Source organism: Apis dorsata, unplaced genomic scaffold, assembly GCF_000469605.1.
Source record: "Apis dorsata unplaced genomic scaffold, Apis dorsata 1.3 scaffold_429, whole genome shotgun sequence".
Classification (NCBI taxonomy): Eukaryota; Metazoa; Arthropoda; class Insecta; order Hymenoptera; family Apidae; genus Apis; species Apis dorsata.
The window spans coordinates 330,641-355,659 of record NW_006263682.1 but is presented as its reverse complement, the minus strand read 5'-3'; the positions used below and the strand labels follow the sequence as shown (position 1 = coordinate 355,659).

The 25,019-nt window shown below is 24.2% G+C and overlaps 4 protein-coding genes across 16 annotated transcripts in view; all 4 read left to right on the top strand.

Annotated features, from left to right (window-relative positions):
- The first annotated feature begins 2,200 nt into the window (after positions 1 to 2,200).
- LOC102674042 (nucleolar complex protein 2 homolog) lies at positions 2,201 to 5,667 on the top strand. Of its 3 annotated transcripts, none has more exons than XM_006619637.2 (12): positions 2,201 to 2,342; positions 2,491 to 2,645; positions 2,821 to 3,041; positions 3,107 to 3,219; positions 3,324 to 3,433; positions 3,513 to 3,673; positions 3,750 to 3,974; positions 4,065 to 4,253; positions 4,335 to 4,454; positions 4,535 to 4,666; positions 4,765 to 4,980; positions 5,063 to 5,593. In XM_006619637.2, the coding sequence occupies exons 2-12, from the start codon at positions 2,498 to 2,500 to the stop codon at positions 5,591 to 5,593; spliced, it is 2,166 nt and encodes a 721-aa protein (XP_006619700.1). In that variant the 5' UTR covers positions 2,201 to 2,342; positions 2,491 to 2,497. The 3 variants fall into 3 exon arrangements, with proteins under 3 accessions (XP_006619700.1, XP_031368269.1, XP_006619699.1); XM_031512409.1 differs by having other exon boundaries at positions 2,803 to 3,041; XM_006619636.1 differs by lacking the exon at positions 2,201 to 2,342 and having other exon boundaries at positions 2,498 to 2,645; positions 2,803 to 3,041; positions 5,063 to 5,667.
- A 183-nt stretch (positions 5,668 to 5,850) lies between these two features.
- LOC102673213 (putative uncharacterized protein DDB_G0282499) lies at positions 5,851 to 13,371 on the top strand. Of its 10 annotated transcripts, XM_031512380.1 has the most exons (13): positions 5,851 to 6,812; positions 8,294 to 8,299; positions 8,383 to 8,635; positions 9,042 to 9,126; positions 9,251 to 9,443; positions 9,536 to 9,576; positions 9,708 to 9,867; positions 10,085 to 10,203; positions 10,284 to 10,419; positions 11,128 to 11,740; positions 12,076 to 12,542; positions 12,704 to 12,902; positions 13,005 to 13,371. In XM_031512380.1, exons 4-12 carry the CDS (start codon positions 9,049 to 9,051, stop codon positions 12,865 to 12,867), a joined length of 1,971 nt encoding a protein of 656 aa, XP_031368240.1. In that variant the 5' UTR covers positions 5,851 to 6,812; positions 8,294 to 8,299; positions 8,383 to 8,635; positions 9,042 to 9,048; the 3' UTR covers positions 12,868 to 12,902; positions 13,005 to 13,371. The 10 variants fall into 10 exon arrangements, with proteins under 10 accessions (XP_031368240.1, XP_031368241.1, XP_031368238.1 ...); XM_031512381.1 differs by lacking the exon at positions 8,294 to 8,299 and having other exon boundaries at positions 5,851 to 6,772; XM_031512378.1 differs by lacking the exon at positions 8,294 to 8,299 and having other exon boundaries at positions 9,264 to 9,443; positions 10,290 to 10,419.
- A 544-nt stretch (positions 13,372 to 13,915) lies between these two features.
- On the top strand, positions 13,916 to 21,028 carry LOC102671037 (lysosomal alpha-mannosidase). 2 transcript variants are annotated; one of them, XM_031512377.1, is made up of 17 exons: positions 13,916 to 14,196; positions 15,421 to 15,523; positions 15,631 to 15,712; positions 15,880 to 16,065; positions 16,279 to 16,484; positions 16,551 to 16,687; positions 17,611 to 17,744; positions 17,942 to 18,155; positions 18,244 to 18,440; positions 18,527 to 18,723; positions 18,864 to 19,057; positions 19,298 to 19,511; positions 19,586 to 19,703; positions 19,822 to 20,098; positions 20,158 to 20,400; positions 20,507 to 20,656; positions 20,770 to 21,028. In XM_031512377.1, exons 1-17 carry the CDS (start codon positions 14,095 to 14,097, stop codon positions 20,995 to 20,997), a joined length of 2,982 nt encoding a protein of 993 aa, XP_031368237.1. In that variant the 5' UTR covers positions 13,916 to 14,094; the 3' UTR covers positions 20,998 to 21,028. The 2 variants fall into 2 exon arrangements, with proteins under 2 accessions (XP_031368237.1, XP_031368236.1); XM_031512376.1 differs by lacking the exon at positions 17,611 to 17,744 and adding an exon at positions 17,088 to 17,221.
- A 3,151-nt stretch (positions 21,029 to 24,179) lies between these two features.
- LOC116186103 overlaps positions 24,180 to 25,019 on the top strand; it is a 3,733-nt gene continuing 2,893 nt past the window's right edge. The window contains exons 1-2 of the mRNA XM_031512386.1: positions 24,180 to 24,442; positions 24,808 to 25,018. Coding sequence (XP_031368246.1) covers positions 24,808 to 25,018 — 211 coding nt within the window. The 5' untranslated portion in view covers positions 24,180 to 24,442. The remainder of the gene's footprint in view (positions 24,443 to 24,807; position 25,019) is intronic.

Genomic DNA, 25,019 nt, shown 5'->3' with positions numbered 1-25,019 from the left:
AATAAATTATATTATTAAATTATATTATTAAATTATATTGTGCAAAATTATTTTTATATTTTATATATCAAATTAAAAATATTAATCAATAATATAAAAAATATTTTTATTGTTTTATTTCATTCTTATCTAGATAAAATTGTTATTTAGTTTTATAGAAGATAAGAAATATGTAAAAAATTTAGACACCAAAATGTTATTTATTTAATTTCTAAAATTCGATTTTAAAACTGAATTTAAAAATTTTATTTATTTTTATTTTATTTAAATTTTACATTTTATTTTATTTTATTTACTAATGTTTTATTTTTTATATATGCCTTTCGTAAAATAAAATATATAAATTGTTTTTAAACTTACATATATATTTGAATAAACGAAAAAAAATTAAATAAGAAATTAATCTTTTAAAAATAATAAAATATTGTGAATTTGTGAATTTTTCTTATCAATTTATTTATTTAATAAAATTTATTTATTATTAACAAAAGTTAAAAAAAAATACTTTGAAATTATTATTCATAAATTAAAAGAATTATATTTACATATTAAATATATATTACGTAAGAATAACATATATGAAAAGCATTAAAATAGAAAGTTAACATTAATTTCTTATGTAAATAAAGTAATAATTCTGATTTCTTATAAATATTCATAACAATACGAATTTTTTTTAAATTAAATAAGCTTTCTATACTTACAATATCTATTATAAAAAATGTTATTTTAATTTTATTATCTTCAACCTCATATTTTTTAATATCATTCATATGAAATAATCTATGTAAAATTCTTGTTTATTTAGATAATAAGATAAACAAAAAAGTTCTGTTGTTTTTTTTTATAAAAATTAGAATTTTATTTCAATCTCGTCTCTACTTTTTATTTTTGAATTATCCATTTTATATATTACATATTATCTAGATTTAAAAAAAAATAACGTAAGAAACGAATATCAAAATAATAAAAAATATAAATAACAAATTAAATCTGAATATCATAGATGACGTACAAGAAATGCTTTACATTATCACTTTTGCACAACACTAATTGTTATATCATAAGAGCTATGTAAATTTAATTTATTTATTCATAATAAATATTAATAAAATATTAAATTATATTATTATATTTTGCAATAACATTCTGCATAATGCATTTCTGAATCGTTCGTATTTTTCAAATTTATTTTCAATTTATTTAAAATTTCATATTTGTAATAATTTAGCCACTATTCGGAAATATGTATAAAGACAATAAAATATTTTTTTGTTTTTTAATTATTGATCAATTTTGTGCGTTTATTTTTTTTTAAATTTTTAAAATTTTAATATCCATGAAATTTATTTTATTAAATTTTATCATTATTTAATAATGATATGAAATAAATTTTTTTTATTTTTTAATATTATGAACGATATTTATAATATTATATATGTGTATAAATTATGTCAAGTATCTCATGATCAATCGAAGTAATTGAGATCATGACCCTACTAATATGTATTATCAAACAAGACTACATAATATCGCTTAATTCTTATAGTTTGATCCATAATGAATTTTTACTAATAATTTATTTAAAAAATTCTTTCTTTTTTAATATAATTGTTAAAATAATTTTTTTTCTGAAATAAAATATTAAAAACTTATAATATATATAATATATATACTTAAGATTTTTATTAAATCTGAAAGTCTAAATCTTGTAGCTACATAAACATGTAATTTATATTTTAATTAGTACAGAATTTTATTGTTATTAATAATATTTGTATTAATTTAGTTTTCCATTATTTTTTAGTAAATTTTTTAAATATTTGAATTCAAAAAAATTTATTAAACAAATTTTCAAACTTATCATCACAATGAAATATTATTAATTTTATTAACTTTATATTATTAACTTTATAATTATTTTTAATATGATATTTTTTAATATAATTATAAAATTTAGGATTACAAATAAATAAATTATTGTAATTATTTTTATTTATTTTTTTGTTTTTATAAAATATTATTTATTATTTACATTGTTTATTCATGTATATGTAAATATATATTATATTTATTAGTTGCATTATTAATTTTAAAAAGATTTCGAAAAGAGGAAAAAAAAAAGTATCTTTAATACTAATTATCTACTATTAATTATTTCATTATTCTTTTAAATTTGAGGATAAAGATGATTTCTGTTTTATCAACACTAAATGTTTATGGTTATGCACGTGGAGAACGAGAACATTGTTGAAAACGATCAAAAATTGTAAATATTGAAAGTTAAAAGTAAAAAAAAAACTTACAACGTAAATAAATAATATTCTTTCTATTTTTATATAGTACGTATTATATACTTAATAATGAAATAGTACTAAACTATATATAATAGAATATATAATAGAATTTTTATAGGTTATATTTGTTATATGAATATTTTATGAAATTTATTTATAAAAACTTGTATTTAATTTTACTTTTTATTTACAGTTAAATCATGAAAATAAAAAAAGGAAAAACCGTGATAAAAAAAACAAAAAAACCTGTCATGAAAAAAAAGAAACAATTAAAAGATGTAACAACAGATGAATTTTTTAATCAAAGTTTTGAAGATGAAATAAATACTATTGATAATGACAATCAAGGTAATAATGTATAAAAATGAAGTTAAAATATGCTTTTCTATTTTGATATAATAAATATATATAGTAAATTATAACAAGGAAAATATAAAAATATATTGAAAGTCTATGTACAAAATTTTTAATTTTAATTATTAAAATTTAATATATTATGTAATAGATAAAAATGCCCTTGAAGATGATGGAGGAAGTAGTGATAGTGACATGGATCCAGTACAACATAAAAAATCTTTAATGAAATTAAAAGATACAGATCCCGAATTTTATAAATATTTAAAAGAAAATGATAGAAATCTTTTAGAATTTGATATATCAGATGATGGTAATGAAATTGATGATGATGACAAATCTTCATTAAATGAATTCGATATAAAACATATACCTAATGATCATTTAGAGGTATGAAAATAGAAAATAAATAAACTGAGAAAATAAAAATTTTCTATATATTTTATCTGTTTTAGGTTGCTAGTGATGAGAGTGATTATGAATTAGACGAAGATAATAGCATAAAAGATAAAAGAAAAATTACATTGCAATTATTAAAAAAGTGGCAAGAAGAAATTCAAAAAGACAAGTACTATCTAATTAAATATTATAGAAATTATTTAATAATTACAGAATCAAAGAATATTCTTATTATTATTGATTTAATATATGTCTTTATATATGATTTTTCAGATCATTGAAAACAATTAAATGTGCAGTAGAAGCTTTTCATGCTGCATTAGAATCAATTGCTGAATCTGCTGATCCAGAATCTTTACAATATAAAGTAGAGGGTGGTGCAAGTTAGTATTTAAATATTTAACTTAGATATCATAAATATAAATAATACATTTCTATTTCAATTATTAAAATATTTTTTAGTATTTAACGGAGTTGTCCAGTTGTGTATATTGTATTTACCAGATGCATTTAAACGATACTTAAAATTAGATTCAGAAACTCATCATATTCAAGTTCATAAAGTTAAAAGATTTACAAAAGTAAAGACTATTCTCAAATTATATTTAACAGATTTAATTAAGGTAAATATTATTATTACATTTCAATATTGAATATTATTAGCCTTAATCATTAAAATATTTATATATTCATTTGCAGATTTTACAAAATGTAACATCGTCTAATATTCTCACAGTTCTTTTAAAACATTTACATCAAATGTTACTATATACACAATCGTTTTCATCATTAACTAAGCCATTGTTAAAAATTTTATTAAAATTTTGGTCAAGTGGAGAAGAAACTGTTCGTGTTGTTTCTTTTTTAAGTATATTGCGTATTGTAACCAGTAATCGAAAATCAGTTTTAGAGATGTTGTTTAAGGTAAAAATAGAATTTTATTACTATATTAATATAATATGAAAATGATTTTTATATAATTAATATTTTTAATTTAAAATTAAAATGTTGCAGACAATGTATGTAAAATATGTTGAAAATTCTAAATTTGTATCTCTTACGACATTACCCGGAATAAATTTTATGAGACATTCTTTAGTTGAAATATATCTGCTTGATAATAATTTAGCATATCATCATGCTTTTTTATATATTAGACAATTAGCTATTCATTTAAGAAATGCTATGACTTTAAAGAAAAAGGTAGTATTATTTAAAAATTACATCTATATTTTTGTTAATATTACCTTTTATTATGAAATGAAACTATTTAACATATTATAGGAACATTTTCAAGCAGTATACAATTGGCAATATATAAATTCGTTGCGTTTTTGGTCAGAATTAATATATTTATCAAAAAGTGATTCTATGTTACGTTCACTTTTATATCCTCTTGTACAAGTATGTATTGTCGTTTTTAATATTATAATTTATCTATGTTATAATATTAAATAAATATTTATTTTTTATTATATTTATAGATTATTATAGGAACAATCAAAGTAATACCAACACATCAATATTATCCTTTAAGATTTCATTGCGTACAAATATTAATAGATATTTCTAAGGAAACTGATACATTTATACCTATATTACCATTTTTACTAGAGGTAAAAAAATTAATTAATTATTTTATAGAGAAATATATAATATAAACAATATACGAAAATAGATTTAATTCTAATATTTAACGAAAATAATTTTATAGATATTAGACTCTTATGATTTTAATAAAAAACACAAGGCAGTATCAATGAAACCAGTTCCCTTTATTTGTATCTTAAGGATGTCAAAGTCTCAATTACAAGAAAATGGTTTTAAAGATAATGTTATTGATAATATATATAAACTTATCTTAGAAAATGCTGCAAAAGATAGTCATACTGTATATTTTCCGGATTTATATATATCATGTATAATACAGGTAAGATAAATATTATTATAAGACATTTTAATACAAGTGGTAGTTTATATATATATATATATTTAATCATTTTTATTTCTAGTTAAAAGCATTTCTGAAGAAATGTCATATAGCAAATTATTGTAGAAAAATGAAACAATTATTAGATAAAATCGAAGAAAATAAAAAATATATTGAGACAGAACGGAGTAAAACTGTAATTGATTTAAAGAATATGACAGAGATAAAGAACTGGGAAAATAGAATAAAAACACAAGGTACCTCATTGTCGAAATTTTATGAATCTTGGATAAAAATCTATCAATCTCAGAAACTTAAATTACTTACAAAAAATGAAGAAGTAGCTGAATATAATTTACCAACTATAAGAAAATTAAAAAAAGGAAAGTCAAGCAAAGAAAGTACAGAAGAAAGCAGCGAAGAAAGTGATTTTGAAATGAAAATAAAATCTGATAAAGAAAAATCTGATGAAAGTAAATTTGATAAAAGAAAATCTGAAAAACATTCTAAACCAAAAAGGAAAAAATTAAAAATTAACAATGATCAGATCAATTTATTACCCCAAGAAAATACAGATATCGTGCAAGATATCAATAGTGATGATTGGGATTAAATATAATTTAAATATTTCACATGTATAATGTGTAAATGTATGATAATAAATCGATGTCAGCTTAAATTTTATAATATGAAATAATATTCTTTTAAAACATATTTTACAATAAAGATTTTTAAAGCTATGAATAATGAAAATAACACGATTGATTATTTATTAAAATTAAAAATAATACATTTATATTTATTTAAAAATGCGTATAAAATTACGAAATAGATATATTATGTTAACATATGATAATTTTATTATAAAAAAAAATATTTGTTTTGAATTCTAATTATTATTTACTATATCTTCAAAATGTTAATTATGAATATTATAGAATAGCTGTTTGAGAAAGAAATTACAACAAATTGTGACAGCATTAAATGATATAATTTATATCGCGTACAGCAACAGCCGATTTCTGAGGTGTCGCTTTCTGATAGTCTATTTTTACCGAAGACGACTCAAGGCAGTCAGAAAGTTGGTATAGCGACGACTAGGCGCTATTATAAAGCATCGTGTGCTCAGCGTGCAGTAATTCATTTAAGTGAACGTTGCAGATAAGAAAAAAAATCTTACAGAAAAAAATTAATATAGTGCTTCATTCGTTAAAAAATAAAAATATACAAGTGGTGAAGAAAGATTAAATAAACGACAAGCTATCCTTTGAAAGATTGAGCATTTGGACGACTCCATTGGAAGAAACGTTCAGTTACGTATGTAGGTGAATCGAAAAAAAAAGCAAATGTTTAATGTTAAATGATGTAGCTGGAGCATAAAATTTTCTCTCATGTTTGTAAAGAAATTTATGGTAGTCTGCTTGATATAAAAATAAATCTTTCTTCCGTATTTCGCTTTCTTTGCATAAGTTAAGCATGAATGAGTTAATACCCGGCGATACTGGTGACTGCTAGCCACTAAGTGCCGCGCTGACGGAGTTGCCGCGGTTGTGTGTGCCTAGTCAGCCACCTCTTGTGTCTGACCGGCCACATCCGTGCGTGCCAGGGAATATTTTGTAAGATGCGATTTTGTCTCTCATGGCGAGGGAGCCTTCGTCGTGAGAATCGTTCACTTTCCGTACGGTCCACTTTGTTCGAAGTATTAGTACTCGCGGATTACGTAAATTCGAAAAAAAAATTGTAGCAAAAAGGAAAATCATCGTAAGATAAGGAAGAAAGAAACGAGCGAACTGTGAGTTCACGTCAAAAATGAGGAGAGCACCGTTTGATAAGTAAATTTTCATTTTCTTCTTTCATTTCGAAAAGAAATTAGGAAGAAAGAGAAAATTAATAAAAAAATAAAAAATTTCTCATTATATCCATCTTTTTTTGTGAATGTTTTGCGTTATTCTTTTTGCCAATCGAACTGTGCTTAAATGTGCGATGCTTTAATAACTAAACAAGTATGTTGTTTAATATCTTCAAGTATAAGAAATTTAAAATAATCATATTATAATTTATTCATTGACAAGTTTTTTTAATAAGTAATATTAATGATATATTTTAGCAAAGAAAAAAAAATCGGTATTAACGTTGATTATAAAAAAATTTGTTTTTCATAATAATATCAAAGATTTTTATAATAAACGCTAATATCATTTTTACTTATCCAAAATATCTTTCTAAGTAATTTGCGTTCAATTTTAAAATCGTCGAATTTCTCTTACCGAATAATCTATTTAAAGTAACAGATCAATCATGTTATTCGTTGTTAAAATAATATTTTTTAAAATTCTAAAAATTATTAAATTTAATTAATTTAATAGATTGCAAATTTAAAAGTGTATTAAATATATTTTATTATGTAGTAGTTTTTTAAAAAATTATTTATAAAACAAAATTGTCTTTCTTTTGAAGTTTATCTTATATTTTACACTGTAATATATTTTAACTTTTATAAATATTGTTTCATTTACTTTTTATTGTCAATTTATTTTAATTCTGATCGTTTTTTCGATTAATTTTATTCCTAATAAATACAGAACTGGTAGTACACCCCGAACGCAACTGCTCAAACTGTTACTGCGTATTACGTTACAACAGATAAATTTAGCATTTCTTTTGCACAGAACCTCATTGTACCGCTGCCAATACTGCAACGCGGAATTAATTGACTGCTTGGAAGATAACCAATTTCCTTCGATAAAAAAAATCCGATTAATTCAATGATATATATATATATATATATATATATATATCATTAAATAATATATATGCAGTCTTATTACATTTATAACTATTACATTTTAATCTAATAACATAACATTAGTATATAATAATATTTATAAAATCTTCTAAAAACAAATTATAACACGATATTTATAATTTTTTTCTAAATTGAATAATAAAAAATATTTATTATAATACTATTGATTTTCTTTCTAAAACAAATAAAATAGAATATTTTTTATAAATTTTTTTCAAAATAAATAAAATAGTATATTTTTATAAGTTTAATCATTTATAAAGTGAACTCTTATAAAAAGTTATATCATAACTTGCCACAGTTTCGCTCTTTTTCTCCTTCCTTTTATAAATACATAATATCTATATATTATGTTTCATCAATCATAAATCACAAATTAATTAATACGAACCATTAAATAATTATTTCAAGATTCTTAGATTTTAATATTATTTAACATATTTAACTATCTTAAAAATGGCTTCGAAATAATACAAATTTTTACCTTCGATTAATCTTCACATTCAGCTAATTGTAAGAAAATAAAGCAAGTACACATTTAACATTGTGAACGGTTTATACAAAAAACGTAGACTAAACAATTACCATTCCAACAGACATAATAATACGACACGGGACGTTTTGAGCAACACGTATAGTTCGTATAGAGTCGCGTCTGATTCAAAGGATGCAGAGTATCAATACAGCGTAAATTATAGCAATATACAAGAGAAAAATTATCTGCAACGAAGTGTTTCTGCGGACAATGTTGTAATACGTTCTCGCGGTTTTAAACCCTCTGATAGGCACGATCCCGTGAAGAGGAATTTCCTTGAGAATCTTACTTCAAAAATATTGCATTTCGATATGGTGAGTATTTTTTACATTTAATAAATTAAATATTTAGTATGTTTGAAATACGAATAAGATTATTACAATAACAGTGATTGTATTTAAAATTAAATATAAATACATTACATTAAGTAAATGCTAACAATGATAATTATACAAGTAAATTTTATATTATCTTCTTATGCGAAATAAATACTTCAATTAATTTTTCCAAACAATGAAAACATATATATAACGTATTTAGAATGACCTATAATAATTTTATGCTCAATAACTTTGTGAATTTATAAACTTGACTAGTTTATATTCGTTGATGTATTTACATTATCTATGTATTTTAGTATGAATTTATAAATAATTATAATAAATAACAAATACTAATAATTTTATATTAATTAATAATAATACTAATTTTTATTTGAAGGAGAGTAATGAAAGTACGCCAGTCAACTTACAAAAATTACTCACTCCTGCTGCAGATTCGCAGGGAATTATGCAATCTAAAAATAGTAAGTTAATTAAATAAAAAATATTATTTATATATAAAAATTTAATAATTTGTAATTCACAACACAATATATAATTACTAATGTTATTAATCAATAATGGGTTTAAACATAATCGGATATATAGAAACTTTTTGCAGGAAAAATGTTTGCATCTTCATATTTTTACGCGCCAACACATCCAACCGTTGAGGATCAAGTTGAACTCGCTCGACGAATTTCACATTCGTTAAGCGATGTAAAAAATATGAAAAGTAAAGGTCAATCTATGTATGTGAACAGAAAAAAAAGATCGGTTAAATGGATTCACGATGGCAATGGTACGTATTATACATAATATATTTATATTTACAGATTAATAAACACTAATCATTATGTGATTATTTATTTAATTATTTAAATGGCATTACAGGCATAGAAGATGCAGAAGAACCTTTAACACCTGTTCACAGAGTAAGTGGTGTGTGTTCCAAATTGCAATGTATATATTTTTATATGTATTTTCAGTAAAGCTTATATAAGATGATATAAATGCTATTTTGATAAATATTCAATCTAATCTTTTATTGGAAATGTTTATTTAGGATAAAATTCCATTAAAATGCATGATGAACCCGCATGGAAAAGTATTGGATATACATGGTATTCAAGCTTTAGGGGAAGAAGTAAATATAGAACCAATGCCAAAAAATCCCGAAAAACTTTTCGATATCGTTCGTGATTTAAACAATCAAAGAGGCCGTGGTAATAAAGTGTTTACATATATATTAACAATATTATTATATATATACATTATTATATATATATAATATTTATATATTAACAATATTACAACAATCTATTATATATATATATATATATATAAAATACCAATCGATTGAATAGTATTTTTTTTACAAAATTTAAAAAAATATTATTTCAAGATTTGTATATTTTGAGAAAATATAATACTAATTTATAGGTGCTGAAATATTCGCAAAACGCAGAAAAAGATCTGAGAAATGGGTTGTAGACAAAGAGCAACCACAAATGCCAAGCACACCTGGTATGCCAAAAATGCCAATATATATGGGAAAATCGGTAAGATAGCTACTTTAGTTATTAACTTATTAAAAAAATTTTCCAAAATATTAAATGAAAAATAAATTTTGATATATTAGATACAGGAAATGAATGGCACTTCAAAATATTCAAGTCTTCCTTCGCCTATTGTACCTGAACCAACCAATGAGAAATCATTTTATAATCCTTTTACCGTGGACTTGTCTTTAGATAATATAAATCAACCGACGACAGGTGTGTAAATTTCAAACAAAAGTTTATATCTTCTTTATTTTACGCAATCTAGCTGGCAAATATTTATTTGGCAATGTTCCATTTCATATTCTAGTTTAGTTTCGAATTGTTTTCATATCGTGAATAAATACAATTTTCAAGGACTTAAATTCTAGCTAGACTACTTCATATCTATTTCTAGTCGATCTAAATCATTCTACTCTTTCAATTTACTTTCACTATCAACATATACATCTTATATATATAAAATAATAATGATCATCAATTAAAAGAAAAAAAAAAGAAAATCGTTCTTAGATATTAAAAACATCAAACGTTCTATATATGTACACAAGCGGATGTTAAACTTGTTTGTTAAAACTTCGACAAGAGTTCAACAACCTAGAAAGCTTCAATTGGCAAACGACATCGATGTTATTCAATCGATGCGTGACTACCGCCGCATTCTTTTTCATTGTATATCTAAAATAAACAACTATCTGTACATCATTGCCAATCGATATCTTTACGCTGATTAATGCTATTAATATAATATATATAAATTAAACTGCATTGACATTTAATAATGTTATAATGAAATTTTTTTGACATAACGAATAACATACAATAACATATAAAACATATAAAATATAAGCTGAATCAAGCTCGTGAAAATGCTTTACATTTTAACCATCATAATTACATTTTAACCATCTAAAAATATTTCAGGCCGAAATCAAAATCGATGTAATGGTAAAGAGTGCAATCATTTAACTGAAGTGAAAAAAATTTATTTGAGAGAAGTGGCTGTTGGTACTGATAATGATTTTCCTTTTGATAAATCTCGATCGTCGTCGATAGTTGAGAAATCACGTCGAATCACTTTCGAGCCTGATATCGATCGTCATAACAATTATCATGGCAGAAATAACACTAGTGAAAATATGAGATATGAAATCACTAACAGACGTAACTATAATAATTATAATAAGGCTTTGCTGAATAAATCTAATTATTCTAATGCATATCACACTACTAACAAAGAAATTAAAAATTATGTGAAAGAACAACGGGTAGCGGAGTGTGTAAAGACTATTAATGATAAAGAAAAATTTGTAAATACTCAGCGGGAAATCGATAATGAAGAAAACGAATACACACCAATACCGGTCAAACAATTAATACAAGAATTTGAAAAAACATGTAGACCGGTTTTGCAGTACAAACAATTCAGTCCAAAGGTTATTCCAATCGTACAACAGTCTCCTCTTGATAACGATATAACGCGATTTTTTGAAACACAAAACTCGATTAAGTACAACTCTGAAGAAAAGCATAGGAGGTGAGACAGAATGAAATTTAAAATTAGAAATAAATTATAAAATTCTATTTATTCATATGATAAATAGATAAAATTTATCGAATTATAATTTAAATGACAGGACATTCGAAACCTCGAAATCTCGAAATCTTTCGGAAATCAAAAAATTTGGAAATTTTAAATCTCGAATTGTGCTTATGTTAAGACTTTCGATCTATTTTAATGTTTCGAGAGTTTCGGATTTCGAGAGTTTCGAAATTTCATAAAATCTCGGATTCGAATTTCGTGAATCTAAAAATTAGATTGCGAATTTCGAACTCTGTTCGAAAATATTATTTTACTTGATTATAATACAGAATAAATGAACGACAAAGATACGAAGAAGAAAGATACCAAGATCACTGTACCAATGGTTTCATTTCTACCGATGACACGGAATACACAAGTGATGGAACCGATTCCCAAACGAACGACTATAGTGAGGAAATAATCTATCGTGAAAAGTCGGAATCCTCGAGTATAATGAACGGTGATCAAGAATATTCGTCGATTTATCGCGAAGAATGTTCCTCCAGTCGACGTCGATCCGTCACTTCCGAAGAAGTAGAGAATTTTTGCAACAATGGAAACGAGAAATTCGTAAATACAGAATCGGAAGTTCCTCCGGAAGCGAAGTCATTACTGCTCTCGATGATTGCTTCTCAGGAGGACATTTTAGAAACTATTAAACATTTGCGTAATACACCCGTTCTGGACAATTTATTACATGGCGTTTCGCCAGATTGTAAATTCACTGATGTGTGTCCAGATTCAAGCGATGTAGGCAAGTTAACCCGCATGTGCTTCTATTTTTTTAACATTTGCATTACTAACTATTTATATTTTATTCTCATTTCATATATACTGTTAAAATCTGATAAATCTATTTTGCATATTGTCGTAGAAAAATGAGAAATTTTTGAAAAATCTATTTTATTCTTGCAGGTAAAAAGCTTTATGAAAATAATACCTACACAGGACCAAAACTTGCTAGTGTTCATAATCTAGCTAATTATAATACGGCACCTCGAGGATGGGATCAATCTTTGACTTATTATCGACCAATAAAATTCGAGAAATCACAAGAAATTGTTTATTCTGATTTTTAAATATAATTTGAATAATAGCAATATTACGTATATCGGTAAGTTTTAAGATTTTACTTTGTTTAATTTAATATTTAACGATTTAATTAATTTTAAATAATTTGAATAATAGAAATTAAAATGATTTCTTTTTCTTTCAGAAATCAATGATATAATTACAGAATTGTTTTTTGAATATTAGATTATTTGACTTTTTCCCGTTATAATTTATCTGATATTTTCTGATATAAAAAAATTGACAATAATCATTGTAAACAAGATTCTGCATCAAAAGAAAATAAATAAATAAATATATATTTATTTATTTATTTATTATTAGATATATGTGTAATATATTGTGCAGTACGCATATATTTTAAAGCTTCGTTTTGTTTGATATAACTCTATATATATTTCTTTCATTATTGAAATCTTGCTTCTTATTTATGCTCTTTATTTATGCTTTTTAGCAGTGTTATTGCATTTTACTTTATAATATTATTTCAATAAATATTGTTTTCATAACAATAAGGTGTTCTTATTGTCATATCTTAAATACTTTATCCATATTTGTATCTATATTGATTATAAATACATGTATATTAATTAAAAAAATGAAAGAGATGAAGTATAATTTATTTATCATTAATTCCATAAATCGAACTTGTTTATCGCTATAATATTATTCTCGATATAACTCGATATAATATGATCGATATAACACGATAATTTTTAAGTGTTAATTCAAAAGAAATATTAAAAAATATCAATTTTAATTAAGTATATTTGTGAAAATATTTTATTTGTCATTTTTATCAAACTAATAAGTACATGAGATATACAATAGATTATTTATATCTTTCTTATATCAAAATATATCAAGTATATATCTAGTAATATATATATGTACATAATATTTCTTCATAGAAAAAATATAAAACAACAGAAGTTCTCAACCGATTCTGTATGATGTTATTATATGTAATAAACATTATATTGCACTACTACAATATTTATTTATCGCTAGAGAACAGATAATAATTAAAGCATTTTGAATCTTTTTAATTAAATATTTTTCGTTATTTCATATTATAAACCGATGAATAAACGATAGCAGTAGACATTATCTTCTTTCAACTTTGACGCAATAATATGATGGCACGGAACCGTAATGTAGAGAAACGATATAAGTAGAGGAAGAGTGGGTGATTGTTTCATTAACGACTGAAAGTCTGGAGTGGTGAGTTGATTATGTCGTGGCTTGAATTTTTGTTGATCTCATTTTTGCTATTTTTCACCCATGGACATGGAGCTAGCATTCCAAGAAGGCAAACACAAGTTTGTGGTTACGAGGTATTCGAAAATTAATTCTTTATTTCAAAACAAGTAATAATTTCAAATCGATTAAATAATAAATTTTTTTATTCATAGTTTTATATCTTACATAAAGATATCGCTGAACCGTATTAATATCAGATTGTTTTTTTTTTTTTATTTTTACTTGATCACTTTGAAAATTATTCTAATTAAAATGATCAAATTTATATTTATATAAGCGTTAAATATTTAAAGTTATCAAATAAAAGTAATGTTTTGAGCATAAATAATTTGGATAAAATTATATAAAATTTTTAAGTATTCTTTGTATGACATGTAAAATTTTTTATATTATCATTTTTCATTTCATTATTCTTTATCATTCTCACGGATATATTCTCTTATTCTGGTTAATTAGTATTTCTTAAATAGTAATTTACAATAAATATAATGTTAGACGCATAATTAATCATAGTATATTATACGAAAATCTCGTTTTTAAGAGAACATAGAATAATAAAATAAAATAAATAAATAAATAATTAAATACAATATAATTAATTAACAATATAATTAATAATACCAATTATTTAAAAATTGAGTGATATTTTTTTAAATTTCATTCAATAAAAAAATTAATCTTTAAAAAATAAGATTATATAAAATAAGTTATAATAATGTGATTAATTTGGTTGATTGATCATGGCAATGATATCATTCAAATTCTATTTCGTAAATATCATAAAAATTAAAAAATTAAGGTCATTTTTATTTATATTTATATTTATTTGTATATACATTTATTAACATAATATATATATTCATTTTACAATTTATATACATAATAATTTATAGAATTATAATTTCTCCTTCCTTATAATTTCCTTATAAATTCCTTATAATTTAAAATAAATTTTTTAATGACTACGAAAGATGATTGAAAACTAAATAGTTTACATGTTTTAACTTTTTTAGTGAAACATATCTTCCAACGCTTTCTTATCTGTCCAGTCTTATTTACATTTCTCAACAATTTTTAAATTTTAAAAGATATTGAAATGGCTCTCCATCATAAATATTTATTCATTTATATCTTAATATCACTTAAGATATCACTTATATCTGATTTTTATATTTCAAATCACAACATGTTACACAATCACTAAAATTACTCTAGCATCTTTAGATTTTTTAAATAACATATTAAAAATTAAAAAAAAATATTCTAAGAAATTTTTAAGAAATTTTTTATTATTATAGGCATGTCCTGTAACGGATTCAAAAAAATTAAATATTCATTTAGTAGCTCATACTCATGATGATGTTGGTTGGTTGAAAACAGTTGATCAGTATTATTTTGGAAGTAAGTCACACGTTATAATTTATATTATTATTTTATATATGATATTTGTTAAAACAACATTAAATATATAATATTAAATTTTGATTATTTTTTTTTTTTTAATAAAGGTCGTCCAACTATTCAAAAAGCAGGTGTACAATACATTCTTGATAGTGTGATTCAGGCGCTGTTGGCGAATCCTGAAAGAAAGTAATTAAAATTTATTTTTTATGTTATTTATTATAATGCAATAAAAATATTATATTACAATATTTTCTCAAATAATAATAGTATTAAATTAAACGAAACTAATTTTATAAATTATTTATTACAAATCATTATTAAATATAATATAAGATTTATATTTATCTGATCAGATTTATTTTCGTGGAAACTGCATTTTTATGGAAATGGTGGTTGCGTCAAAGCGAAAAAACCAGGCAAGATGTGCGAGATCTAATAAATCAAGGAAGATTAGAAATTATCGGTGGTGGATGGACTATGAATGATGAGGCAGTTACTCACTATCACTCTCTTATAGATCAATATACTTGGGGATTCAGGTAATAAACTTTCGATTAAATCAATAATAATTTTTCAAGTTCAAATTCTTTTTATTTGCATTTTTTTTCTTAAATTCTTTAATTAATTTACACAGATATATATTTAAGAAAAAAGATACATATATTTTTTATATATATATTTTTAACAGATATATATTTAATACATTTTGATCCTAAAATTAATTTTTTTTTATTTTTTTCATTTTTTTCCAGACGTCTTAACGATACTTTTGGAAGCTGTGCAAGACCACATATAGGATGGCAGATAGATCCTTTTGGTCATTCCAGAGAACAAGCATCTTTATTTGCACAATTGGGATTCGATGGAATGTTTTTTGGTCGCCTTGATTATCAAGATAAGATCAAAAGACTCAAAGATAAAACGATGGAATTCATTTGGAAAGGAAGTTCGAATCTAGGTAATGACCAAGCTTAAGAAACAGTAACAATTATTATTCTTATTATATTAACAATTTGTATTATAGGATCACGAGCAGATTTATTCACAGTTGTATTGTACAATAACTATAGCCCACCACCTGGTTTCTGTTACGATATTTTGTGCAATGATGAACCAATAAACGATGATCTCGAAAGTCCAGACTATAATGTTGACAACAGGGTATATATTATTCACTTTCGAATCATTTTTTGTAAACTAACACTTCACATATAACTGATAATTACATTTTTTAATATCTTAATGGTAATGTGTAAGAAATATTTTTTTGTCACTTGACAAAAAATTTTTCAAAAAATCATTTACAAAAAATGATTTGAAAATTTTTAACAAATATATTCATTGGACTTTGTTTCCTTCCTTTTTATTAACTTTATTAGTAATTTGTTACTATTAATACATCTCTACTTTATTATTTTTTATTATCTTAATGTCTTTAATTGTCCATCAAAATTTTTCATAATCAGTTTTAATTTGCCATTTTAATCACGTTTTAAACAATATAAGTTTTTTAAGATTTCCAAAACTTTTTCGAATGAAATTGATATCTTTTGTATAACAGGTCAATAGATTTTTGCAATATGTGGTTCATCAATCTGAAGTATATCGTACAAATAATGTCATATTAACAATGGGAGGAGATTTCACTTATCAACAAGCGGAAATGTACTTTTCTAATATGGACATACTAATAAGGTAGTTTTATTTCCTTAAAATCTCTTAGTTTCATTTCACATGTAAAAAGAATAAGGAAGAAAAGGAAGGAAAACGTCCTGTAATTTTAATCTTCCCAGATAGCACAGAAACATCTTCTTATTAAAAAAAAAAAAAAAAAAAAAAAAAAAAACAAACATTAAATATATTTAAAGATAAAATTATCGAGAATTTTCAAAAATGCTTTTTGTAATTGAAAGTTATATTGACTATCAGTAATTTTCATTTTCAATATTGTATTCATTAGTGTTATTAAATTATTTCTAATTCTCAAATATATATATATTTGTTTATTTTTTCAAATATAATTCTAAAACAGTATGCTATCTGGGATATATTGGTAAGTAAGATAATATATACGATATTGGCAGGTCAAAAAATTAGTGACATACGCTTATCTTCAAGCAATTTTCTACAAGACTAATAATGTAATTTTTACAATGGGCGAAGATTTTAATTATCAACATGCTGAAATGTGGTTCACTAACTTAGAGAAATTGATCAGGTAAAACATGTAGAATTTCATGTAGAATATTCAAATAATTAATTTAAAAAATACAAAATATTGATATTTTTTATATAAATTTAAGTTAAGTTTTTATTATTTCCCTTTTTTAAATATTAGAATTAAACAAAAAACTTAATCATAAAATCTAATATTTTAAATAGATTTTTTACACATAATAATTCATATTTATATAGATATGTAAGGGAGAGAAATAGCTCCGACGTGAATATATTTTATTCTACACCATCGTGCTACTTAAAAGCAGTACACGATGCAAAATTGCAATGGACGACGAAAGATGACGATTTCTTTCCCTACGCGAGTGATCCACATTCATATTGGACTGGCTATTTCTCCTCCAGACCAACGATCAAATTCTTCGAAAGAATGGGAAACAATCTTTTGCAAGTAAGAAATCATTTCGTTCGTATTAAAAGTTATATGTGCAATTAAAAATAAGAAAAATGAAAATACGATTCTTTCGATGCAATTCTAGATATCCAAGCAGTTGTCCGCATTGACTCAATTGAAAGGTTACGAGAAAGAATTGGAACATTTTCGAGAAGCAATGGGAGTGTTGCAACATCATGATGCGGTGACTGGAACTGAAAAACAATTGGTTGCAGATGATTATGCGCGAATATTATATAACGGCATGGAACAAGGAACAAACATTGCTTACAAAGCCTTAAGGTACTTTGAAGCTTCTTTTAATTTTTAATCGAAGCTTAATATCTTTTATTATTATAATTTTCATTTTATTATTATTTCTTTCATAGAAAATGGATGTTAAAAGAAAATTCAGAGATTTTAAAAGAACATATACACTTTTGCATGCAATTGAACATAAGTTCGTGTACGTACACAGAAGGCAACGATTTCATTCTAGCGATTTATAATCCTTTGAGTCAGAATGTCGTATCACCTATCCGCATTCCTGTCCAAGAAGATGCATACAAAGTTATAGATTTCTCAGGTGATCAAAACGGATGATTAATTTTAATATTAACAATTTAAAATATTATATGAAATTGAAATAGGAAAGGAATTTCTTACTTCCTGATATTTAACGTGAAATATATTAATATGTTAATCGATATTTAACTTTCTTTCAAGATGGAAAAGAAATGATTTCACAAATAGTTCCTATTCCTAATTCCGTGTATGCAATACCGGGAAGAAAGAGTAATGCGACGTATGAACTTGTATTTCTTGCATCATTGCCACCTTTGGGTTATAAATCTTATATCATCAAAAGAACAGGAAATACAAGACAAGAAACTATGGAGGAAATCTCTATTGGTAACGAGGTATACGATTATAAAATTTATTATTAATAGAAAATTCATCTTAACTTTTGACAAATCATCAAAAATCATTTTTTGAGAATTACGATCTACAAATTGGAAATTATATATCTTAAAAATTATTTCGAAATTTAGAAATAATTAGAAATTAATATTTAGAAATTAAATAATAATCCATTTTAATTTTACAAATTATTATTTACAAAATGTATAAATATATTAATAATGTATAAATTATTTCAGTTTTATGATATATCGGTGAATCAGTATGGTCATATCGTAGTCGAATGGAAGAAAGAAAAAAATATGAGACTGACTCAATCGTTCCATTATTACGAAGGAATGGAAGGAAACAATGAGGAATTTAAAAATAGATCTTCGGGTGCATATATATTCAGACCTAGAAACATGTTCGTTAAAAATTTCATAACACCTAGTACTTACAAAGTATATAAAGGTAATTAATTCTTTAATGAAAGATACATCAGGAAAATTATCAAATAATATTAATAAATTTGATTCATTTTATAGGTCCATTGGTAGAAGAAATTCATCAATATATCAATGATTGGGTATCTCAGGTAATTAGAGTTTACAATGGAATAGAATATGTTGAATTCGATTGGCTCGTTGGACCAATACCCATCAAGTAAGTGGATCAAATACACAAAATTTTATATTTTAGAAATAGTAGAGTAATTCAAATGAAGTGTTACAAATTATTTATACAATAAAATGAAATAAATACTTATGAAATATTATTTTAGAGATATGATTGGCAAAGAGATAATAACGAGATACTATAGCAATTTGAATTCTTCTGGAGAATTTTACACTGATAGTAACGGTCGTGAAATGTTGAAACGAAAAAGAGATTATCGACCAACGTGGAAAGTAAAGCTGCAAGAAGAAGTGTCTGGCAATTATTATCCCATTACTTCGAAAATTTCATTGAAAGATGAAGAAAGACGTCTCAAACTTAGTTTATTAACGGATCGAGCGCAAGGAGGAACTAGTATGAAAGATGGAGAGATCGAAATGATGGTAAAATTAATCGTGTTATATTCCAAACAGGAAAAAATAAACATATTCACATATTATAGGTTCATAGAAGACTTCTCAAAGATGATGCATTCGGTGTAGGAGAAGCTCTCAATGAATCTGCATATGGTGAAGGTTTAGTGGTTAGAGGTTCTCACTATATTATCGGTGGTAGTATAAAAAATTTAGATGAACTTGCGATAAAAGAAAAAACTTTGGCACTTCAACTGTTGCTTCGTCCATGGCCTTTTATTATATCTAATGAAAATAATTTTTCAACGTATGCACAAAATGCTGTCTCGCAAGTAAGTGGTATTTATCAAGTAAATGATATTTAAGTACAGAAGTATAAATCATAAACCAAAAATCGTCAGAGAAATAGAAACGAGTTAGAATTTTTATTACTTTTAGAATATAGGTCTTGCCAAAGCGTTGCCACCAAATGTTCACATTTTAACTTTGGAACCGTGGAAAGAAGATTCTCTTCTACTAAGATTAGAACATATTTTTGAAATAGATGAAACCGAAAATTTATCGAAACCTGTAACAATTAATATACAAGTACGTTTCGAATTATCTTTTACAAAATATTTTTTACAAAATGTTACATAAAAATATAAATATAAATTATATATTAATACTTAATTTATTTTTATTATGATTTGTTACAATAGGATCTATTTAATACTTTTACGATCGTATCCGTTAAGGAGACTACATTAGGTGGTAATCAATGGTTCAAGGATATGAATCGTTTGAAATGGGATGCTGAGACGAATGATATTTTCCAATCGGAAGAAGAATATCAGCCTGTAGAGATTAAAGACGGTATTATAAATGTAGTTTTGAAACCAATGGAAATACGAACATTTGTCCTTAAAATAGTACCAAAACGTAACTAAACTTCTCTAAATTGAAAACAATTTATTTTTATTAAAAATTATGTTTATTGTATTTGATACATATACGGTAATAAATTTATTGTTATTGTTTATTATTATTTTATTAAAATAAGATATAATAAATACGATATAATAAATATTTTGTATTTTTTTAACAATATCTTTACTTTTTAAAAAATAAAAAATAATTTTTATATATTTTATCACTAAGCAACATATGTTTTTCGTTATTGAAAATATTATGTTTTTTTAACAAAAAATATATTTCTTTTCGTAGCAAAATATATTTTTCTTCGAAACGTAATATTTCGAAGATGTAATACTATTTTTAATAACGCATATTAATTATTTTTATATTGAAAAAAACATTTTCTTTTCATTTTTTTTATATTAGTTATTTTTTATCATATGATTTTAAATATCAAATAGATCAGATAGAAATAGAATCAAAAGAATTATTAAAATGCCTAATTTTTATCTTTATTTTCATCATCGTAATACAAAATAACATTATAATTATTTTCTCAGTTTTTTTCAATGTTTAAAAAAAGAAAGACTTCGGGCATTATAAATATAAATAAACAATCCACACTCACTCTTGATTTCATAATAGGTATTGAAAATGTCCATTTTTCTCTTCGATACAATTTCAGCCTTTTACGGAACGATTGTTGAATTCGTTTGAACAGTTTGATCTTCTCCAATTTTCTTACATTTGTTTATAATTCGCATCTGCAGAATATTCTCGTCGTATACCGGCATTTTGCACACCAAAGTTTTCAAGTAACTCCACACTGAGAAATCCAATGAATTCAAATCGGGAGATCAGGCAGGCCACACGATGGGCCTTCCGCGAGCTATCCATCTATTAGGATATTTTTCGTTCAAATATTGCATGGCATGGGCCGAAATGGATCGGTGATCCGTCGTGCATAAACCGCATGTCTCTTCTCACGTATAAATTCACACCTTCCAACAATTGCAGTAAGACAGTTTTCAAAAATTGCAAGTAAATCTCTCTCATAAGACATATCAATAAAAAGAACGGGCCTATCAATTTATTGTCCAACACTCCCAATTACACGTTCACGCTAAATTCTCTCTGATATTTATTTTGCACTACGCAATGTGAATTTTCCTCCGTCCACGTGTGTTGCGCGCGTTGAAAGTTCCAGATCGTATGAATATCGCTTCATCGGTGAACAAAATGCGATTCGTGAGAGTGGAATCTTTATTGCATCAACGATACGGGTGCAATTTATTTTCTCTCAAAATTCTCCACGCAGATACGTGATTGATTCCTTGATTCCTCGCTATCTCATGCATATTTATGCTCGGATTGTTCACGATCTGATGAAGCTTTTTCTATCACGATCGTTCTCTTAATCCTCGATTTTCCACAGTTACGGTTTTGCTTGATGAAACTGCCGTGATTAACGCTCTATCACACGCTGGAACATTTTCTCGTTCGGTATTCTCCGTGTTGGAAAATACGCTGTGCGTATATTTTTTTCGCCTTGTATCTGCTTACGTTCGCTTTTCTGTATATTTGAACCATATGAACGAATATCGTTTCATTTTTTTCGATAAACTGATCCTCGATTCATTACACCGAGTTGAATTGCTTCATGATAAATATTGAAGTATTGTAGATAAAGTACACCGTGTTTATTATTTTCGCTTTGTTTGCTGTTCGCGGATATTTAGAAATATTAGAGTGTGAGTGGAATAACAGAATGTGCGACATTGTAACGTAAGCCGATTAAATTGTGTTAAATGAGCTAATACATTGACCTCGTGATATTCAAATTATGTTTTTCTTCGTTGAAAATATCTACATCTGAAAAAGAAATATAATGTGTTTAAGATTGTATTTATATAGTATTAATAAAATAGATATATTGGATAGTGTGACAATATAATTAATTGTATATAAAACGATAAAAGTATAAATAAAAATTATTGTTGAAATTATTGTAAAAAATTCAATTTAATAAGCGATACTTATTCTATATATATTTCTTCGCGTTCGGCCAAATGCATACGCAAGTGAAATCGCATATAGGCGAGCTTAATATAAAATTAAACTATATCGTAGAACTTCCCATATCCGAACTAGACAATGACAAAAATTTTTCGATAATTGAACTTTGGAATAATAAAATAGTAAATAATATTTCTGAATGTATTAGAAATAAGAATTGTTTCTTGGAAATACAAGAAATCCTCTTATTATTTTTCTATTATTTTTAAAGATTTGATTTAAAATAAGATTGCAATTGAAATTACAAATAATAGAAAGAACAGATATTACAAAGTATCTCGTACATCTATAAGAAGCTCTATGTTATATTTACATAAACTGTTGTGAAACAAATAAAGATGATGATTTTGCATTACGTATATTCTTTTAATTAATTAACAAAATTGTTAAAATTGTTAAGATTGAAAATAAAATTCTTATCCTACAATTATTTTTAATGAAATATTTTAACAAAAATATTAAAATTTGTTAAAAATAAAAAAAATATTTGCTCAAATTACTTATAACGTAATTTATAAATTAATGATTAACATAATATTATTATAATTAATATTATAGATTATATTTTCAAAGATAAAGTTAAATTTTTTCTAAAATATTAATTATAATAAGTATCTTTTTCAAATATTTAAAAAAAATATATAAATTTTATAAGTTAATTTTGTAAATATAAGTATAAAAGAGTAAGTAGTAGGAAAAAGATAGAGATAGGATAAAAATATGAAAATCAGCGCCATCTTCAGAGTGCCGTAAATGAAACTTATATAAAAAAAGACAGAAAATAATAAAAAAGGATAGAGATAGATAAGAATTGACTATTACTGCCATCTTTTGAAAATTAAAAATATCTCTTCAAAAATAGGTAATGTAGAATAATGGTGCTAGTCGACAATTCCTACTCTATCTTATCCTGTCTTTGAAAAGGTACCTTTATCACTTCATAGATGATGCTGATAGTCAATTCTTACCTTATCTCTGTTCTTTTTATGTGAGTTTCATTTACGACACTCTAGAGATGGCGCTGATTCCCATATTTTTATCTTATTTCTATCCTTCTTCTACTATTTTCTCTCCTTATCTATCAAAGTAATCATAAATAAAGTGAAAAATATTGTTCAAAGAAATGATATTATTTATGGTATTGATTTGGCGGGAAAAATCTGAAAAATCTTGTATATTATTTGAAGTTAGATATCATTTTTTTGACATCATAGAACCTGTAACCTTTTATTATGTAAAATTCTATCAACAAAATTTCCAAATAAATTATTAAATTTTTTGAAAGTTCTTGTAAGAAATCTGAGATGACATCTCAGAATAATAAATATATTTTTTCATTAATACTAAATTACATTAGCAAAGACGTTACGTACAATAATTTATATTTAATTACTTATCATAGTAAGTTAACAAAATATTACCAAAATTATAAAATAAATCATTCATTCGCATTATAAAAGAAAATAAAAGATTTCCTTATTATCGATTAGATTAATTATTTTTATTAAATTAAAATAATTATTTTTATTATATTAAAATAGAATATAGAATATATATAATATAAATATAAATATATAATATAAGAAAGATAAAATATATATAAATAAAAATAATATAAATAAATATATATAAATATATATATAAATAAACATAAAATAAATATTACGTACAATATTGTATTTTTTAAAAATATTCAGAAGATAATAATATATGGATGAATATCTTCAAAATATTTGCTATATATTGTATTTATATATATGTATTAGATGACGTCAGAAGATGATGCTTGGGCTCAAACTCTTATTACGGTAACTCCAGAAGAGGATGCAACATTAAGAAAAATTGCGGATACAACGATAATATCATCAACACAGGACGTAAACTTAGTCCTTGATCCTGATGAAATCGTATTGAGACGACCGCTTAGACAATTTGTAGATACTAAAGAAGTAAAAGATAAGGAATCAGAAGAGCCAGA

What these genes read in the sequence shown, in the direction of transcription:
- LOC102674042 (XM_006619636.1), top strand. Translation starts at nt 2,498, where the DNA reads ATGAAAATAAAAAAAGGAAAAACCGTGATAAAAAAAACAAAAAAACCT. An exon ending in TTTTAGAGATGTTGTTTAAG is followed by an intron (nt 3,975 to 4,064) that starts GTAAAAATAGAA and finishes AAAATGTTGCAG; the next exon opens with ACAATGTATGTAAAATATGT. An exon ending in TATTACCATTTTTACTAGAG is followed by an intron (nt 4,667 to 4,764) that starts GTAAAAAAATTA and finishes ATAATTTTATAG; the next exon opens with ATATTAGACTCTTATGATTT.
- LOC102673213 (XM_006619627.2), top strand. Translation starts at nt 6,790, where the DNA reads ATGAGGAGAGCACCGTTTGATAA. An exon ending in AAACAATCAAAGAGGCCGTG is followed by an intron (nt 9,868 to 10,084) that starts GTAATAAAGTGT and finishes ACTAATTTATAG; the next exon opens with GTGCTGAAATATTCGCAAAA. An exon ending in TATAAATCAACCGACGACAG is followed by an intron (nt 10,420 to 11,127) that starts GTGTGTAAATTT and finishes AAAATATTTCAG; the next exon opens with GCCGAAATCAAAATCGATGT.
- LOC102671037 (XM_031512377.1), top strand. Translation starts at nt 14,095, where the DNA reads ATGTCGTGGCTTGAATTTTTGTTGATCTCATTTTTGCTATTTTTCACC. An exon ending in CAAAGTTATAGATTTCTCAG is followed by an intron (nt 18,724 to 18,863) that starts GTGATCAAAACG and finishes CTTTCTTTCAAG; the next exon opens with ATGGAAAAGAAATGATTTCA. An exon ending in CTGTAACAATTAATATACAA is followed by an intron (nt 20,657 to 20,769) that starts GTACGTTTCGAA and finishes TTGTTACAATAG; the next exon opens with GATCTATTTAATACTTTTAC.